General features: G+C 45.9%; 1 protein-coding gene across 15 annotated transcripts in view; it reads left to right on the top strand.

Annotated features, from left to right (window-relative positions):
- LOC106510020 overlaps window positions 1–19,335 on the top strand; it is an 89,124-nt gene extending 69,789 nt beyond the window's left edge. For 6 of the 15 annotated variants that reach the window (XM_021089083.1, XM_013996586.2, XM_013996588.2 and 3 more), the window contains 2 exons: window positions 12,748–12,920; window positions 18,458–19,334. In XM_021089083.1, coding sequence (XP_020944742.1) covers window positions 12,748–12,920; window positions 18,458–18,608 — 324 coding nt within the window. In that variant the 3' untranslated portion in view covers window positions 18,609–19,334. Of the gene's footprint in view, window positions 1–9,746; window positions 9,981–12,747; window positions 12,921–18,414 lie in introns of all 15 variants that reach the window. The other 9 variants (XR_002343209.1, XR_002343206.1, XR_002343205.1 and 6 more) reach the window with 7 other exon arrangements.

Consider the following 20,135-nt stretch of genomic DNA (forward strand, 5'->3'; position numbering starts at 1 on the left):
TAGATCCCAATTTTTTTTTAGATCTTTTGAGACTTTATTGCTTGCTCCCACAGAAAAATTTTTCAAATTTTACTTAGATGCAGATTTCTCAATGGCAGAATTTTCTGAATCATCTCTTAATCCCAGGACTTGGCACAGAGAGGTCAGCACAGAACTCAACAAAGATGTATTAACGGAAAGAAGGTAGCCAGTCTTCCTTCGTGCTCTGCCCTGGAACACTTAGATGCTTTCCTTTTTCCTGTATTTCCCCTAGGTGAGAATATAAGGTATATAGAACTTACAATTCGACTTTTTAAAAAAATTAACATGGGAGTCCCCTCGTGGCTCAGCGGAAACAAATCTGACTAGTATCCATGAGGATGCAGGTTCGATCCCTGACCTCGCTCAGTGGGTTAAGGATCTGGCGTTGCCATGAACTATGGTGTAGGTTGCAGACTCAGGCTTGGATCCCGCACTGCTGTGGCTGTGGTGTAGGCCAGCGGCCACAGCTCCAATTGGACCCCTAGCCTGGGAATTTCCATATGCCTCGGGTGCGGCCCTAAAAAGACAAAAACAATAAAGATAAAAATAAATTTTATAAATAACATGATATAGACATTTTCCTGTTTGTTATTGTCTGGATATTTGTGTCCCCAACCCCCAACCCCCAACCTATATATTGAAAAACTTGTGCCCAAAGTGATGGCATTAGGAGGTGGACCCTCTGGGAGGTGATTAGGCCCTGAGGGTAAAGCCCTCATGAATGGGCTTAATGCTCTCATAAAAGAGGCTTCAAAGCCCTCTCTTGCCCCTTCCGACATCGAGGAGACCACGAGAAGTCTTCGACCATAGAGAGGCCTCACCCAATCATTCTGATCCCTTGATCTCCTGCTTCCAGCCTCTAGAACTGTGAGAATTAAATTCCCATTGTTGGACTCCCCGTTGTGGTGCAGTGGAAATGAATCTGACTAGTATCCATGAGGGTGCAGGTTCGATCCCTGACCTTGCTAGGTGGGTTGGGGATCCAGTGGTGCCATGAGCTCTGGCGTAGGTCGCAGAGATGACTTGGATCCCGAGTTGCTGTGGCTTTGGTGTAGGCCAGAAGCTGTAGCTCCGATTCGACCCGTAGCCTGGGAACTTCCATGTGCCGCAGGTATGGCCCTAAAAAGCAAAAAGATAGAAATAAAAAATAAGTTCTCATTGTCTATAAACTACTTAGTCTTTGGTATTTTGTTATAACAGCCCAAATGGGCTCAGACAGGGTTACCATAAATTCTTCCCAATTTTTTGTATGTATGTATATATGGTTGATTAATATTCCATTGCATGAATATACCAAAATTTTCTAAGCCGTTTTCCTGGTGTCCAGCATTTGGATTATTTCCTCTTACTAACTATTACAAGTAAAACTATAGCCAGCTCTTTCATCGGCATCTTGGCTTCATTTCTTAGGTTCCCTGAAGTGGAATTACTAGGTTAAAGGACATGAACAGTCTTTGCTAATTTGATAGTTTAACACACGTCATCTTGTGGTTTTAATCTGTATTTCTTTCCTGGCTTATGGTGCCAAACATTTTTCTTTATCTTTGTTTAGTAGTTGGGTTTCCTCCTTTGTAACTTGCCCGTTCATGTTCTTTGTTCATTTACCTATTAGGGTCTTAGTATTTTTCTTATCAATTTGCATGAGGTTTTTTCTATTACGAAGATTCTAACCCTTGTCATATTTGCTAAAAACAGTTTCCCTCATTCTGAGTTTTAATGTTTCAGTGTTTGTTTACTGACATAGATATTTACCAAATTTGTATAACTTAATAAGTGTTTTCCCTCATGCTTTTATTGTTTCTAACTTCAAACTTCTTGAAAAAGAGACTCATACTACTAGGTCTTCTTCTAAACTTCACTGTCTCCAAAATCCACCATCATCCATCTGGCTGTTGACTCCAGGACTCTTGACAAGATGCCCTCTCTCTGGAATTCCCATTGTGGTGAAGCGGAAATGAATCCAACTAGGAACCATGAGGCTGCAAGTTCGATCCCTGGCCTTGCTCAGTGGGTTAAGGATTCCACATTGCTGTGAGCTGTGGTGTAAGTTGAAGACTCAGCTCAGATTTGGCATTGCTGTGGCTCTTGTATAAGCCAGCGTCTACAGCTGATTCAACCCCTGGCCTGGGAACCTCCATATGCCATGAGCATGGCCCTAAAAAGCAAAAAAAGAATGTCCTCTCTAACATCACCAATGACCTTCTACCACCTTTCAAGTCCCATAGCCCCACCTGACCCCCTGGAAAAATCTGGAAAGTGGAGAGCATCTCTCCCCATGACCTCCAAGATGCAGCCTCTTGCCTCCCCCACACCATCCACTCTTTCTCATTAGCTGCTGCTTTTCCATCCCCTTGACCAGATCTTCCCCATCCTCCCATTTCTAAAAGTTTGGAGGAATGTCTTCTCTTGCCCATTAAGACATATTCCCCATGTGAGCAATCTCATCTAGCCCTGCAGTTTTAAATGCCACCTTGATGCTGATGACTCCCAAATTTCTATTGCCCACCTGGACCTCACCCCTGAACTCCAGACTCCACCTTCCTCTGCAGCATTTCCACTTGAATGGCTCACCAGCATCTCAGACCTAACATGGCCACAAGACCAAATTCAAATCCTTGATTTACTCTCCCACATTTGTCTCCCACATCCCAGCAAATGGCAACCTCAGCCTCACAGATGCTCACTCCAGAAGCCTGAGTCATCTCTGAGGCCTCTCTGTCATACCCTAAATCCAGTCTGTCAGCAAAGCTGATCAAATACCTCTGGAATCCAATCACTTCTCACTTCTACCAAAACCAAGACTCCATCATTTTTCTCCAGGACTACTGCTGCAGAATTCTGTTTAGTGCCCCCGCTTTCACTCATGGCCCTTGTATCATCTGTTCCCCACCTCAGGGCCTTTTAAAGTAAGGTAGGTCAGGTCACCCCACCACTCAGGTCTCCCACCCCAAACCTCTATCTCCTCCCTTGATTATTCGGCTCCAGCTACATAGGTTGTGTGCTTCCTTAAAGACACCAAGCACACTCTTGACTCTGGGAATTTGCACCTGCTCTTCACCCGAAATGCTCCTCCACAGATATGCTGCCTCATGTGCTTCAGACTCTCCTCAAATGTCATCTCATGAGAGACACCTTTCCTCACTCTGCTTTATTTTTCTTCATAGCCCTTGCTATTACTTACATATGGTATATCTGTTGTCTGTTTCCACTGGCTAGAATCTAGCTCTGGGATAGAGAGCCTCAACGTGATTCCCAGTGACCCCACCTCCCAGTATCCATGCCCTTGTATAATGCCCTCCTCTTGACCTAGTGACTTCAAAACAAATAGAATTTGGAAACAGTAATGGGATGTGATTTCCATTAGGTTAATTCCAAGATTAGGTTACAGAAAGATTAATTTTTTTTTGGTGGGGGGCATACCCATGGCATGTAGAAGCTCCCCAGCCAGGGGTCAAACCCACGTCACAGCAGCACCACAAGCCACAACAGTGACAACCCTAGATCCTTAACCTGCTGCACCACAAGAGAACTCCCAGAAAGACTGAATTCTCTCCTACCTCTCCCCAACCCCCAGCCCAATGGAAGGCCCACATTGCCATGAATCAGTGTCTCTCTGGTCAACAGCCAGTTGAGGGCCTGAGGCTAACAGCCCCATGAGTGAGCTGGGAACAGATCCTGCCCAGCAGGCCTTGAGATGACCACAGCCCCAGCTGATATCTTTTTTTTTTTTTTTTTTTTGTCTTTTTTGTCTTTTTTGCCATTTCTTGGGCCGCTCCCGCGGCACATGGAGGTTCCCGGGCTAGGGGTCGAATCGGAGCTGTAGCCACCGGCCTACGCCAGAGCCACAGCAACGCAGGATCCGAGCCGTGTCTGCGACCTACACCACAGCTCACGGCAACGCCAGATCGTTAACCCACTGAGCAAGGGCAGGGACCGAACCCGCAACCTCATGGTTCCTAGTCGGATTCGTTAACCACTGCGCCACGACGGGAACTCCCCCAGCTGATATCTTAATTACAGCCTTAGGAGTGTCCCCAAGTCAGGCCATGCCCCAAAATTCCTGACCCATAGATACTGGGAAATAATAAATGTTAGTTATCCTAAGCAGCTCAGTTTGGGAGTAACACGTCACACAGCCACAGATGACTAAAACAGGGTCCATTGGAGGCAGAGTCCCTATTTGTTTTATGTGTGCTATGCCCAGCATCTAGAAGTATATACAGTATTACTCAGGAATATTTCTGAAAGAATGAATGAATTTCAGGACTTGTGCTAAGAAGATGGTCTGTCTTGCTCTGGACAATGCGGTGTGCATATGTGAGTCCTGGAACTTCTTCAACCTTGTTACTACTCCTTGTGAAGCCAGCCTGAATGCAAGGCCCATGTAGAGGGGGTGGAGCCAGGAAAAAGGCAAAGTTGCAAAGCCAGAGCCCAACCAACACTCCTGCCCTATTCATAATTTTTTTTGGTTATTTGAGCAAAGTTTAAGGTAGCTTGGCATGAATTTTCAATAAGTTGAAAACCATCCTAACTATTAGATTTTTTATGGCAGCATTCTCTCTCTGGCCCCCAAATGGCCTTCATCTTTTCCTTTCCTCTCCCTACCCCATTATGGCAGGGATTACCTCACAACTCTACTGGGTAGAGTTGTCTACCCAATTGGCATTCTCCCTTCTATAGTAAACCCTGATTTAGCTGGAGCCTTAAGGGACCTAGTAGCTAAAGAACTACATCTCCCAGCTTCCCTTGGAGACAGGTCACATGACTAAGTTCTGGCCAATGTATATGGACTGGGTCTTCTGGAAAGACTTCCTTAAAAACAGGCTCCTTTGGGTCTTCTGGAAAGACTTTCTTAAAAACAGGCTCGTTTGGCAGGCAGAAACACTTCTCTCTCAGGCTCTTCTTCTTTCCCACTGCCTCAAATAGGATGGTGGGACCTAAACGGGCCATTCTGCAATTGAAGCAAATTGAAGGACGCAATTCATACACTAAATATGATGGAAGGAAAAAAGAGAACCTGGCTCTCTAATGAAGCCACCATACTAACGCTAAGAACCTCACCACAGAACCTCAGTGATGAGAGAATTACAGATCTTAACTTTGTTCCTTATTTTTCCTGTTATCTAGAGTCTAACTGCTGTAATCCTTGAGTGTGAACTTCCCCAGGGCCTGTCCTTGTCGTCTCTTTTCCTGCCACACACTTCTCTTGGCTGATCTCATCAGGAACCATCTACATAATAAACTCCCAAACTGATACCAGGTTGCCTTTATCCCAGGCTCCCAAGTGACTCCTCGATGTCCCCACTGGGCGGCACTCAGAAGGCAGGCTGGGGACTGGTGTGGACTGTGGAGTCAGGTAGATGCAGTTTCTAATCCTGACTCCATTACTCTCCTAGCAACTTTGGATGAGCAACAGCATCTCTGAGCCTTAGTCTTCTTATCTGTGACATAAACATAATAATACTTTATAGGGTTTTCATGACAAAAAATATGTGAAGTAGGAGTTCCCGTCGTGGCGCAGCGGAAACAAATCCAACTAGAAACCATGAGGTTGGGGGTTCAATCCCTGGCCTCACTCAGTGGGTTAAGAATCCAACATTGCCGTGAGCTGTGGTGTAGGTCACAGACGTGACTCAGATCCCGTGTTGCTGTGGCTGTGGTGTAGGCCAGCAGCTGTAGCTCTGATTCAACCCCTAGCCTGGGAAACTCCACATGCCACTGGTGCAGCCCTAAAAAAATGAAAAAAAAAAAAAAAAAAAGTGAAGTAGTGCTAAATATAACCAGTGCTGAATGTTTATTCTTCTTCTCCATCACCCCCTCTACCCTCTCCTCTGCCTTCTGTCCTCTCACCTTCAGGTATATGGCTTTACCAGCTCCTCAATCTCCCAAGCTAGAAATCTCAAATCTCCCATTTCTCTGTCATTCTCCATTATTCCCTCATAGCCAAAAATAACCACGTTCTATTGCATTTATTTATTTTTTAAATTATTTATTTATTAGGGCCTCACATGCAGCACACGGTTCCCAGGCTAGGAGTCAAATTGGAGCTACAACCCCCAGCCTACACCACAGCCACAGCAACGCAGGATTGGAGCTACGTCTGCAACTTACACCACAGCTCACAGCAACATCGGATCCTTAACCCACTGAGTGGGGCCAGGAATCAAACCTGTGTCCTCAAGGATACCAGTCAGGTTCTTTAACACTGAGCCACAACGGGAACTCCGCGATTCTATTGCTTTTATCCCAGAACTGCAACTCTGTTTTTCTATCTCCGTTATTGCTCCCTGATTTAATGGCCCTAGTCTGGCTTATTCCTATGGCCATCCACAGGTGTCTCTCTATTAGAGTTTCCCCTTAAAAAAAAAAAAAAAGGATCTTGTCTCAGCATATTGCCTTTTAATGAATTCTGTTGCTACAGAATAAAATCCAGTTCTACAGTAAGTCATCCAGGGTGCTCCCTCCAACCCCTTGCTCTTCCCTCCCCAGGTACTCACCATTATTCAAACATATTAGGCCTTCCCTGACTCTGTTCTCACACCCCTTGAGAAGTTCATGTTCTGCCTTCCCCACTCCCCCGTGCCTTAAACCACACCCACATCATCAATATGTTGCACAGTAATTATTTGAAAGTTTTAACTTTTCTCTGGGCATTTCCTCTTTTGTCTTCACCCCTTCTGAAAGGATCTGTCCCTAGTCTCAGGAGAGGTGGATTGGAGACCCTTGCCTTCCTGGCTTGTATTTCCCCAGCCCTAAGTCCACTGAGCTGAACAGGGCTTGTGATGAGAGAGTGTATCTCTGGTGGAAACAGGACCAGGGGAAGATATTTCCCTAAAACCAAGAAGAGCTTCTGGGCCTGGGGAGAAAAAAGAGGCCTCTGGGGCCCACCAGCAGCAGGAGCCTGTGCCCCACTTTCTAGAAGCACCAGAGGACGCATCAACTGGTGGAAATACCCATGATTCATCAGGGAGCTAGGATCCGACATCCAGGGTTCCTAAGTCATAGAGACAGTGGTACAGGGGACTGCAGGGCTCTGCAGGCTGAGTAACACACCAGGATTTTAGCACAGCCTTGGGTGCAGGGGGAAGCCCCAGCAAGGACTCAGATTGAATTTCCTGTGAGCCTAACAGGATGGGGGCTGGGAGTGAAAATGAAGTCGAATGGTAAGAAATCATGAAACAGCCTTCTGTATAGCACAGGCAACTATATCTAATCATTTGTGATGGAAAATGATAGAGGATAATATAAGAAAAAGAATATATATATATATATGCAGTTGGATATATATATGTGACTGGGTCACTTTGCTGTACAGCAGAAACTGACAGAACATTGTAAATCAACTACAATAAAAACTTTTTTTAAAAAGAAATCATGAAATGGGATAGTTAGTAGCCTGAGTTTCTTACCTGCCTGAGAAGCAAGACTCCACCCATTTTGGGGGGCTTCTGCCCTGCCTCTCCCCATGTGCCCTCTTAAACTCTTGTCTTTTGGCCCCAGATTTCTGGCTCCCTGGACCATTAAAAGAAGTTCTTGCCAATCCTCACAACTTCCCTCCTGGTTCTTTGGACTTTGAGTTTCCTGCGTAGCTGTTGACTCTGCTGGCAACTTGTCCCAACATGCCCCCAGCCAGGCCAGCCTCTGGCCCCCAAGGGTAGGGATGAGAAGGGACATAGTACAGAAAGCCTTTTTTCTTCTTTTCTACCTGACAACTTGATTCATCCTGCAGGACTTTGTTAAAATGTCACCTCCTGGGAAACTTCCCTGACCTCCCTAGGTTCCTTCTCTGACTTTCCACATTTTGCTTCTATCTCTGTGCTTGTCACAATGTATTATTATTTGTGTATTTACCTGGTATCCTTTTCACCTTGACTCTGAACACCTGGGAGACAGGAACCATGTTCAATGAGCATGATGTCAGCTACAGCATAAAATTTCACAAATGCTTGTTAAGTGCCATTTCTCATGAAGTCCCCTAGACTCCCCTGCACCCTTCTAGCCTTTTTATCTGTATTGGGTAGGCATGCATTTGGCTGCAAGTAACAGAGAACCCTGACTACATTTGAAATAGAGATTTATTTTTCTAATGTAAAAAGTCTGGAAGTAAGCGAGCTAGAGCTGTCAGAGACCCAGCCTCTTCCTCTCTTCCTATCCTGCCAGTTTTTGTTTTTTGTTTTTTTGTCTCTTTGGCTTTTCAGGGCTGCACCCACAGCATGTGGATGTTCCCAGACTAGGGGTCTAATCGGAGCTGTAGCCTCTGGCCTATGCCACAGCCACAGCAACACCAGATCCGAGCCACATCTGTAAGCTACACCAGAGCTCACAGCAATGCTGGATCCTTACTCCACTGAGTGAGGCCAGGGATCGAACCCGCAACCTCATGGTTCCTAGTCGGATTCGTTTCCACTGCACCACGACGGGAACTCCTATCCTGCCAGTTTTAATATGTTGCTCATAGATGCTGTTGTACCTCCAAGCATTGCATATAGGTTATAAGCAGGGAGAAGTAGGAGGGGTGAAGAGCCAAGTAGGTCTCTTTTCATCAGAAAGCACAGGCATTCTCAGACTTCTGTTTACATCTCATTGGCCAGGATAAATCACATGACCACTTTGAGCTTCAAGGGAAGCTGAGAAGGGGAAGGCAAAGGAGAAAGGTGTGCATGAGAACATTCTTTAGCCCCAGCCCAGACCTACTGAATCAGAAATGCTAGGGGCGGAGCTTACAATCTGTGTTGCATCAAGCCCCCTAAACCATTCTGATTCAGCTGAAGTTGGGGAATCATAGTCATATATGATGGCCAGGGTTCTAGGAGGGAAAATTCTACACTAGAATTCAAATCACCCTTTTTTTTTTTTTTTTCTAGGACCGCTCCCACAGCATATGGAGGTTCCCAGGCTAGGGGTTGAATCGGAGCTGTAGCCACCGGCCTACACCAGAGCCACAGCAATGCAGGATCCGAGCCGCATCTGTAACCTACACCACAGCTCACGGCAACACTGGGTCCTTAACCCACTGAACAAGGCCAGGGATCGAACCCGCAGCCTCATAGTTCCTAGTCGGATTCGTTAACCACTGTGCCACAACAGGAACTCCATCACATTTTTTTATTATAACTTTTGTTACCTGCTAGGCAGGAAACTTTGGTTTTCTGATCACTGAGGTGTTGTGAGGACCAATTTAAACATATTGAGAGCTGTAAGCCATTGGACAATTATACTGAGATGAAAACATATTGAGAGCTGTAAGCCATTGGACAATTATACTGAGTTTGAAATGGTAAAATTTCTCAGTTCACAGTTTATGTAGCTGACACATTCAGCAGACTACAAATGCCTGGGAAAGCAAAACTACCCATAAAAGGTATGAAGAGATCGAAAAGTTACGACAGTAGAGGACAGAAATAGAAATTGAAACCACAGACGTTCAAAATACACTGCTATCAAAAACAAATGTTTGCAGCAGCCCCAGTGGTTGCTGCTACAGGTGGTTTCCATGAGAGGAAGGAGGACATACGAAGTTTCAAAACAAATACTTTGGAGGATAATGAAATCAAGCATTTAGAGGACAGGGTTGGTTAGAGGATGTGGAACAAATATAAGGGACTTGATGTTCTGCCATTTGGATTAGAAAATACTGAGACCCCATTGTCTGAGCTCCAGGTAGAGCATCCATCCCTCATTGTATTAAAACCTGCTCTCTCAGTTTTTTGCCTATTTTATTCCAGGCAGTTTTCACCAGTGAAATTGACCAATTCATCAACTGCTCACCAGGCACCGGGGAAGTCACAGTCAGACCTACATTCGCCTTCAAATAACATTCTCAGGTTAGGAACTGGCCATGACTAAAAGAGCAGAGCTGTAGAAACATTGGGAGCATGACCTGTGTACTCAAGTGAAAACCACAGTGTCAAGAAGGAAGCGTTGACACTCAGTGAACATGCTAAAAACCAATGATGAAGGTATTCTATTTTTTTTTTATTTTTTATTTGTTCTTTTGTCTTTTTGCCTTTTCTAGGGCCGCTCCTGCAGCATACAGAGATTTCCAGGCTAGGGGTCTAATCAGAGCTGTAGCCGCCAGCCTACACCAGAGCTACAGCAATGAGGGATCCGAGCTGAGTCTACAACCTATACCACAGCTCACGGCAATGCCGGATCCTTAACCCACTGAGCAAGGCCAGGGATCGAACCCAAACCTCATGGTTCCACAGTTGGATTCGTTAACCACTGAGCCATGATGGGAACTCCCAAAGGTACTCTTTAAATGCGTGGGTTCTCTCACAGCTGAACTATATCTCGATAAGGCACTTTTTTTAAAAAATGAAATGTTTGCCGTCAGAGACCCTGTGACAGAGGCTGTGAGCAGCTCAGAGACTATGTGTTCATGTGTCAGTTAACTTTGTACAAAATGTGAAGCCAAACGTTATTTACTGACTGATTTGTTTAACATCTGGGCTCCAACACACACATGCTGCGATAAGAGAGCTTGTAGAAACAAAATCTGAAAGCCACGTGCTGCTGGGTGCTGGTGAAAGAGGGTAGCAATCTGCAGTGAGAAGCTGATGAGGTAACTGTCTGAAACCGGGGTGACCTGAAGCGCAGCTCAGTTCAAATAAATAGGCCAATGCCAGGTCACAGATTCCAAATATTCAACCACTGTTGGAAACAGACTTCCTGGGGGTTGTTTCAGTTCATCGATCAGTCAACTAGAGCCTCACCTGTTTCTCTGCTTTCTCTTCCATGGATCTAAGATCTTCCTCATCCCAGCCTATCCTTGAGTGGTAGTAGTAGGTAAGTAGGTAGCCAGGGAAGCTATAATTCCTTCCTGGGGAATTATTAAGGTGACTGCCGGTATCAAAATGTAGTTGGAGAATTCCCTTCATGGCGCAGTGGAAACAAATCCGACTAGGAACCATGAGGTTGTGGGTTCGATCCTTGGCCTCGATCAGTGGGTTAAGGATCCGGGGTTGCCATGAGCTGTGGTGTAGGTCACAGACGTGGCTCGGATCTGGCATTGCTGTGGCTGTGGCACAGGCAGGCAGCGGTAGCTCTGATTAGATCCCTAGCCTGGGAACCTCCACATGCCATGGGTGCGGCCCTAAAAAGACAAAAAAAGACAAAACAAAACAAAAAAAAGGGGTTGGGGAATTCTCGTCGTGGCTCAGCAGTTACTGAACCTGACTAGTATCCATGAGGATGTGGGTCCAATCCCTGGCCTCATTCCATGGGTTAAGGATTCGGCATTGCCATGAGCTCTGGGGTAGGTCGAATACACAGCTCAGATCCCATGTTGCTGTAGCTCTGGCATAGGTCAATGGTTACAACCCCAATTGGACCCCTAGCCTGGAAACCTCCACATGCCTCGGGTGAAGCCCTAAAAAGAAAAAAAAAAAAAATGTAGTTGCTGAGACAGACAGTGCATCTCAGGGTTAAAATTCCTAGGGTCAAGTGCAAGCTCCATCACTCACAAGCTAGTGACCTGGGTAAGTCATTTTATACCTCATGATCCCATCCCACACCCAAGGCATTTGAGGACTTTGCTCTCTAATAACCCCCTTTCTCCCATGCCCTTCTCACCAGCAGTACCAGCGGCTGGAACCTCTCCCACAGTAAAAATCCAAAGTAAGGATAAAAACCTCCCTGTCTCCCCTATCACCTCTATTTCAATCCTTTGCTCTCCTTCACAGCAAGATTCCTTAAAGAAAAAAAAGAATGGAGTTCCCGTCATGGCGAAGTGGTTGACAAATCTGACTAGGAACCATGAGGTTGCAGGTTCAATCCCTGGCCTTGCTCTGTGGGTTAAGGATCCGGTGTTGCCATGAGCTGTGGTGTAGGTCACAGATGTGGCTCGGATCCCGAGTTGCTGTGGCTGTGGCCTAGGGCCAGTGGCTACAGCTCCAATTAGACCCGTAGCCTGGGAACCTCCATATGCCATGGGTGTGGCCCTAGAAAAGACAAAAAAAGACAAAAGGAAAAAAGAAAAAAGCTTGGTGTTATGTTTCCCACCAGCCCTGAAATGCATGTCTTGAGGCCCAACCACTAGCATCTCTGAATGTGACTACATTTGGAAAAAGGGCTTATAAAGCAATGATTAGTTTAACTTAAGTAGTCTGGGTGGGCCACCATCCAGTATGGCTGGTGTCCTATTAGGACAGAAACAACACAGAGGGACAGCCATGTGAGCATACGGGGAAGGCAGCCATCTGTGAGTCAAGAAGAGGGCCCTGGGGAGAAACCAGTCCTGCCTGCCAACACCTTGATCTTGGACTTCTAGCCTCAAGAACTGCGAGGAAATGAATGTCTGGTGTTCAAGCCACCCTATCTGTGGCATTTTGTTATGAGCTTTAGTAAACTTAACACACTTTTATTTTATTTTATTTCATTTTATTTTATTTTATTTTATTTTACTGTCTTTTTAGGACCCCCCACATGGCATATGGAGGTTCCCAGGCTAGGCGTCTAATTGGAGTATAGCCACTGGCCTACGCCACAGCCACAATGACGCCAGATCTGAGCTGCATCTGTGACCTACACCACAGCTCATGGCAACGCCGGATCCTTAACCCACCGAGCAAGGCCAGGGATCAAACCTGCAACCTCATGGTTCCTAGTCAAATCCATTTTCTCTGTGCCACGATGGGAACTCCAGCTTAACATACTTGAGACTTTCTGTCTCTGTTTCCTCGTCTCCTAGTCTCTCTCATGCTTTTCCTTGTTAACCTGTTCCAGCTGGGATTCTGCAGCCACCAACCCACCAGAACTGCTCATCCAAGGTTACTGCTGACCACCGTCTTGCCGGATCCAGAGGCCACTTCGATGTCTGTATCAGACTCAGCTTCTCTGCAGTTGGTCAGTTTCCTTCCAACGGCGTTTTCAGCACTTGGATTCCAAGTTACTTCACTGTAAGTTTCCACTCACCTCATCGTCGGCTGCTCCTTCTCAGTCTTCTTGACTGAACATTCCCTATCCTCTGTCTTCTAAATGTCAGAGCCCTAAAATCAAGCCTCAGTCCTCTTCTCTGTCCATCATCTTTCCCTAGATGTTATGAAAGAGGTGATAAGTCACCCATTTGTCTCATCAGCCCCTACCTGTCCCTTGAGCTCTAGGCTCAAATATTCAATGGCCCAGAACATTTTCTCTGGCCACCCAAAGAGCATTTTAAACTCAATATGTCTGAAACCCCATGCTCTAGTGTCCCATTACATTTAGAATGAAATTCACGTTTCTCATACCTGCTCTCAAGTTCCCTCATTACCCTTCTGACCTCATCTCTTTTTGCTGCTCCCTCCCTCACCACTGCAGCCACTCTGCTGGTCCTCTGCATACACCTGTGATGGCCTTTACCCTTACTCTTCCTTCTGCCTCTACTACAAGTCACTGGTTAGAGCTTCACAGAGCCTATTTGTTCCTTTACATCACTCCAGGCTTGGCTCAGAATTCACCTTCCTGAGAGGCTTTTCTTGACAGTGTCTCCATATCATTCTCCTGAAGTTTGTAGAACTCAGGACCCTCAGGTTATACTAATAACATTTTAATAAGCTCATACTATATGGAGTTCCGGTCATGGTGCAGTGGTTAATGAATCCGACTAGGAACCATGAGGTTGCGGGTTCGGTCCCTGCCCTTGCTCAGTGGGTTAACGATCCGGCGTTGCTGTGAGCTGTGGTGTAGGTTGCAGACGTGGCTCGGATCTCACGTTGCTGTGGCTCTGGTGTAGGCCGGCAGCTACAGCTCTGATTCGACCCCTAGCCTGGGAACCTCCATATTCCAAGGGAAGCGGCCCTGGAAATGGCAAAAAGATGAAAAATAAATAAGCTCATACTATAGTGCCAAGCATTACATGAAATATTGACATGCATGATTGCATTTAATCCTCAGAATCACTGGGTGAGACATTTTTATCATCCTCCTTTTGCAGGTGAGGAAACTGAGGCTAAGAAAGGTCCAACCCAAAACCTTTGCACTAAGATCTGATTCTGGAACCAGTGGTCTTAACCATTCAATTCAGTGGTTTCTCACTTTAAATACTATTCTTTTTTGCTTTTTTTTTTTTTTTAGGGCTACAGTTGCACCATATGGAAGTTGCTGGGCTAGGGGCCGAACTAGAGCTACAGCTACTGGCCTACACCACAGATCCGAGCTGTGTCTGCCAAGTACACCATAGCTCAAGGCAACGCTGGATCCCCGACCCGCTGAGCGGGGCCAGGGGTGGAACTGTGTCCTCTTGGATCCCGGTTGGGTTCATTACCACTGAGCCACAACAGGAACTCCTAAATGCTGTTCTTAATTATGAACAATATGGCTTCCAGTTTACCTTCCAGGATTAATTAGTTTGAATTGCACTTGTGTTTGAGCAGGTAAAATAACTCCAGGATATCAGTGTGTACTAGGGAGGGGCTTATTTTCCAAACTCTGGTTTTAAACATTCAGATAATACAAAATACAGGTTTCATAGAGTCAAATTCAAACATGGACCTAGACCACCTCTGTGGTTCTTTTTTTTTTTTTTTTTTTTTTTTTTTTTTTTTTGTCTTTTTGTCTTTTTTTTTGTTGTTGTTGTTGCTATTTCTTGGGCCGCTCCCGCGGCATATGGAGGTTCCCAGGCTAGGGGTCGAATCAGAGCTGTAGCCACCGGCCTACACCAGAGCCTCAGCACCGCGGGATCCGAGCCGCGTCTGCAACCTACACCACAGCTCACGGCAACGCCGGATCGTTGACCCACTGAGCAAGGGCAGGGACCGAACCCGCAACCTCATGGTTCCTAGTCGGATTCGTTAACCACTGCGCCACGACGGGAACTCCAACCTCTGTGGTTCTTGCTTATGATTTATTAAAGAAAATGAGGGTATTTTGCTCTGAACTTTGTTGTTTGGGTGGCTCAAATTCTCAGAAGCAATTAATGCTTTTAAACTTTAATTTAAAAAAAAATCCTAGAATTCCCATCGTGGCTCATTGGTTAACAAATTTGACTAGGAACCATGAGGTTGCAGGTTCGATCCCTGGCCTCGCTCAGTGGGTTAAGGATCTGGTGTTGCTGTGAGCTGTGGTGTAGGTCGAATACATGGCTCAGATCCCGTGTTGCTGTGGCTCTGGTGTAGGCCGGGTGGCTACAGCTCTGATTAGACCCCTCGCCTGGGAACCTCCATGTGCCGCGGATGCAGCCCTAGAAAAGACAAAAAAAAAAAAAAAAAATCCTATTTCTACAAGGTGATTGGAAATAAAATCTTTAAAATAAAATCCTTAGAAAAAAGTCAATGGTTGGTAAGAACACTTATCCATTACCTACATATCCAAGGCACTTTTCTGTTTTTACTGTTTAAGCTGGTATTATTTCCCCTCTTTTATAACTGAGGGAAATGAGGCCCTCAGAAGATAACTGTCCCTAATACAGTGCAGGAATCCTGAAATTTTCTGTTCATTCCTTCTTCACCAGATAGCATATGCCCCAAAGTGATTTTTCCTTCCCTGCATGCCACACAATTGACTTCCCGAGAGCCATTCAGTGACACTTGTTCTTAGGGCTCTGAAATTTAGTTCCATGATACAATGATAAACATGAAAAGTTACTGCTCAGGGACCTATATGCCTTTGGGGAAATGTGGGCAAAACCCAAAAGACTGTAGAGGAATTAAAAGTTCTGGGCCAGTTCTCTTCAACGCGTAGACTTAGGAGTCTGCTCAGGTAACCATCGGACACCAGATCGTGCCAAATTCTCAATGACACGGTGGAGGATGAGCACGGCTCTAGTCCCTGAGCACAAGGACTCTTCTGCTTGCGGCCTCTGCACTGGCTCTTCTGGCTCCCTGGGCTGCCTCTTCCCCCTCGTGCCCTTCTGTCCTCAGAGAGCCAGCCTGACCAGCCTACCTCCCCACCAGCCTTTCTCTAACCCTTTATCCAGCTTTGTTTTCCTTCCCAGCACACATTACATTGAATACGTATCCACTGATTTTATCTCCTCCACTAAAGCGAAGCGTCCTGAGGGCTGAGGCTTTGTCTGTTTTGTTCACCGCAGTATCCCCAGAGCTTGGTATAGAGTAGGTGCTCATTAAATCATCACTGAATGACCACATGGATGCTGTAAACACAGCAGGCCTGAATGAATGGGTAGATGAAGTTCCATCTTTATGGGGCTGTACTATTCACATCCTTCTTCTGTCTGAGCTACATGACTGAGTTGTCTGAGACATGACTGCTCCTCTCAGAGGAGTAAACAGGAAAAAAGACCCCACAAGAATAAAAATCAAAATGCTTCTTGCCTCTATCAAGATTTTCATGGCCAAAATCATGAAAAACTTGGACATTTAAGAACACAAATTAGGAGTTCCCATTGTGGTGCAGCAGAAACGAATCCGATTAGGAACCACGAGGTTTCAGGTTCCATCCCTGGCCTCACTCAGCAAGTTAAGGATCCAGCATTGCCGTGACCTGTGGTGTAGGTCGCAGACATGGCTCCAGATCCAGATCCATTACTGTGACTGTGGTATAGACCAGCTGCTGTATCTCCAATTCAACTCCTAGACCGAGAACTTCCATAGGCTGCGGGTGTGGCCCTAAAAAGCAAAAAAAAAAAAAAAAACACAAATTAATTTTGCAAAATGTGATGATATTTAAGGTAGTTAATTCCAGCAAAAAAAGGGGAGGTGGGATAACCTAATAAACACATTTTCCTTAAACAGGCAGACTATGCCGGCAGTGTGCAGCTTACAAAAGTAGCAATCACACTGTCTGCATCACCCTTTTGAGAAAGGCAGCAAGACACATTCTCCTGAAGCTGTCTCCATAATAGAGTGATTCACGGTTACAGACCCCACCTGGGGCTGCCTCTGGCACCTGTGGGCTATTGGGCCATAACCCAGAAGTAGCTGTGTGAGTGAAGAGGTAGCTTTAGCAGCAGGAGCTACCAAAGAACTTTGCTCACACACTTCAGAAAATGACTCCCACTGCCCCGGGACTGGTGGCATCTCCCCCACCCACTGGTTCTCTCAAGTTCTGTGGCTCCCTGGAGTGTGTGCTGGTGTCTGGAGGGCCATTCCTTAGCACGGATCTAGGCCACATCCATGAACGGACGATTCAAATTCTGCTCTGCTTTAAGGACAAGTTTGGCTTGAATTTTATTTTATTGTATTTATTTATTTATTTATTTATTGCCACACCTGCAGCATATGGAAGTTCCTGGGCTAGAGGTTGAATCAGAATTGCAGTTGCCAGCCTACACCACAGCCACAGCAATGACCTGTGCCACAGACTGCAGCAACCCCAGATCCTTAACCCACTGAGCAAGACCAGAGATCGAAACTGCATCCTCATCGATACTAGACAGATTCTTTTTTTTTGTTTAGGGCCACTCCCATTGCATATGGAGGTCCTCAGCCTAGGGATACAATCCGAGCAACAGCTGCCCAGCCACAGTCACAGCCCCAGCCACGCCAGATCAGAAACTCATCTGTGACCTACACCACAGCTCACGGTAACCCCAGATCCTTAACCCACTGAGCAAGGCCAGGGATCGAACCTGCAACCTCATGGTTCCTAGTCAGATTCGTTTCCACTGCACCATGACGGGAACTCCCGCATTCTCAACCTGCTGAGCCACAAAGGGAATTCCAAGGATATATAATTTATATAATTTATATATATAAATAAATATATATATTATATATAATTATATATAATTATATATAATATAATTTTAAATAATTGGATACTTATCAGTGCATTCACCTAGAAACTAAAAAGCCTTTAAAGTCAGGACTGGAGTTCTTGTCACGGCTCAGTGGAAACAAATCTGACTAGTATCCATGAGGACACAGGATCCCTAGCCTTACTCAGTCGGTTAAGGATCTGGCGTTGCTGTGAGCTGTGGTGTAGGTCACAGACACAGCCCAGATCTGGCGTTGCTGTGGCTGTGGTGTAGACCAGCAGCTGCAGCTCCGATTAGACCCCTAGACTGGGAACCTCCATATGCTGCGGGTGCGGCCCTAAAAAGACAAACATAAAAATAAAGTGAGGACTTTATAGAAACTGGAGAAAGTGCTAAGTCTGGGGGACTCTCATTAATCACTGACAATCCAGCACAGACTGCTGTAGCTCTCGAGGGCTCTTCTCCCCCAGAAACTGGCTGCTGAATGAGGTGGTCCCACCTCCCTTCTCCTTTCTGGCACCTCAGCCAGAACACAGACTTTTTTCATTTTAAGGATTTTATTTCTAATTATCATGTGGATATAGAGTTTAAAAAAACCTAATCTGCCAGAGTCTTATAAAGCTAGCACACTATGGTCCTGGTATCATTCCTGACTTCTTCCTGAGGTAGTGATTGGCAGCCCAGTGAGATATCTGTGGTCTGTTTTTATTTCAGAAAGTGAAGTTCACCAAACCTCTTGATTCCTTCTGTTCCAGGTTTTCTGGAGACCAAGACAGACCCTTTCTTTCCTTCTCTTAGGACAATGGACTTCACTGGAATTGCATATGATTGTCCTTTTAAAATGTGCAGAAGAATTCTTCTGTCTTTCCCAGACACTTGGCAACAGGCTGGACAGGTAGTAGAAGCCCAGCAGATGCATTTGTTGATGGATAGAATGAAAATTACCTAGGCCGATTTCACCTTGGGAGTTTCCTCAATATAGACTGGAGGACTTGTTGCTTTGTTAGAGGCACCCTAGGGGGTTCCCCATCTGCAGCTTGGTAGGAAACAACATTCTTTTAGCAGCCTTGACGCAACTAGCATGGCAATGGCCACAGCCTGCCTTTGTGAACAGGAGGCAGGGGCATTAGCTGCATTGTTTCTGGATGTTGGCACAAATGTGGTCCTGCCCTCTGGTTCTCCAGAACAAAGCTGGAGGTTGAATCCCTTTTGTTGGGGTAGAGAAGGCGGTGTATTGAGCTCCGTGGAAAATGGACAGGAGGACTCTGACAGATGGGGGAAGGGTCACCCCCCACAGTAGGGGGTCAGTCTGGAAGTGGGTACTATAGCAACCCACTGAGAATTATCCTGTGAATTAAAGGATGGTTGGATGCATGGGGTCTGCCCAGGCAGGGAACCTGGCTGGGTCTTTGTCAACCAACAGACGAGAGGCTGGTTTGCAGCTGTGTGATTTGACAGTTTGGTTGTGTTCAGACAGCTCTGTGCTGTGGAGACGACATGACTCTTGAGTTTCGCTGCATGTCTGTATGTAAACCAGGGACATACAAAGCGGGGAGGCGGGGGAGCCCTCCACCAGGATGCACAAGCAGTGAATTTCTGTGCGTGTGTGCGCGCGTGCATGTGTATAGAATTTAAAAGCAATAATAAAACTGACTAAAAGTAGGTTTGCTTTTTATTATTTTCATGCTCCAACAGTTCCAAACAATGCACAGTGATAAAATACCTCTCCCTCACAGGGGCAGCCTTTTCGCACCCACCCCCCCCCCAGCACCCTCACTAGGACACTGGGGTAAACAAGCACCAGGTGGGAAGATTATAAATCAGCAAGAGAGTAAACAGAAAGCAAATCACTCCTAAGATAAGATTAAAAAAACATATCCTGGGAGTTCCCGTTGTGGCGCAGCCAAAACAAATCCAACTAGTAACCATGAGATTGTGAGTTCGATCCCTGGCCTTGCTCAGTGGGTTAAGGATTCAGCCTTCCCATGAGCTGTGGTGTAGGTCACAAATGTGGCTCGGATCCTATGCTGCTGTGGTGTGGTGTAGGCCAGCAGCTGCAGCTCCCATTTGACCCCTAGCCTGAGAACCTCCATAAGCTTTGGGTGCGGCCCTAAAAAGCAAAAAAAAAAAAAAAAAAAAATCCCCCAAATTCTGCTTTATGGTGGTCAATCTGTACCCTGTGGGCCTTTCTCTTGTTTAGCTTCGTGTTTCGGTTACCTATTGCTGTTTTGAAAACCACCCTCACATTTAGGGCCTTAAAACAAGATTTATTTGCTCACAATTCTGCAATTTTGGCTCATCTCTGTTCCATGTGGTGTCGGCTGGGCTTGGACCTCCCTAGAGAGCTTTTTCACTCAAAGGTGTGGTTCCTCAGCTGAGATAGGCTGAACATCTAGACGTCTTTTTCCATGTGATCTGTCCACATAGCCTGGACTTCCTTACAGGATGGTGGGCTCGTCTTAAGTGGCGGCTGACT

This window comes from Sus scrofa, chromosome 4 (assembly GCF_000003025.6).
Source record: "Sus scrofa isolate TJ Tabasco breed Duroc chromosome 4, Sscrofa11.1, whole genome shotgun sequence".
Taxonomy (NCBI): Eukaryota; Metazoa; Chordata; class Mammalia; order Artiodactyla; family Suidae; genus Sus; species Sus scrofa.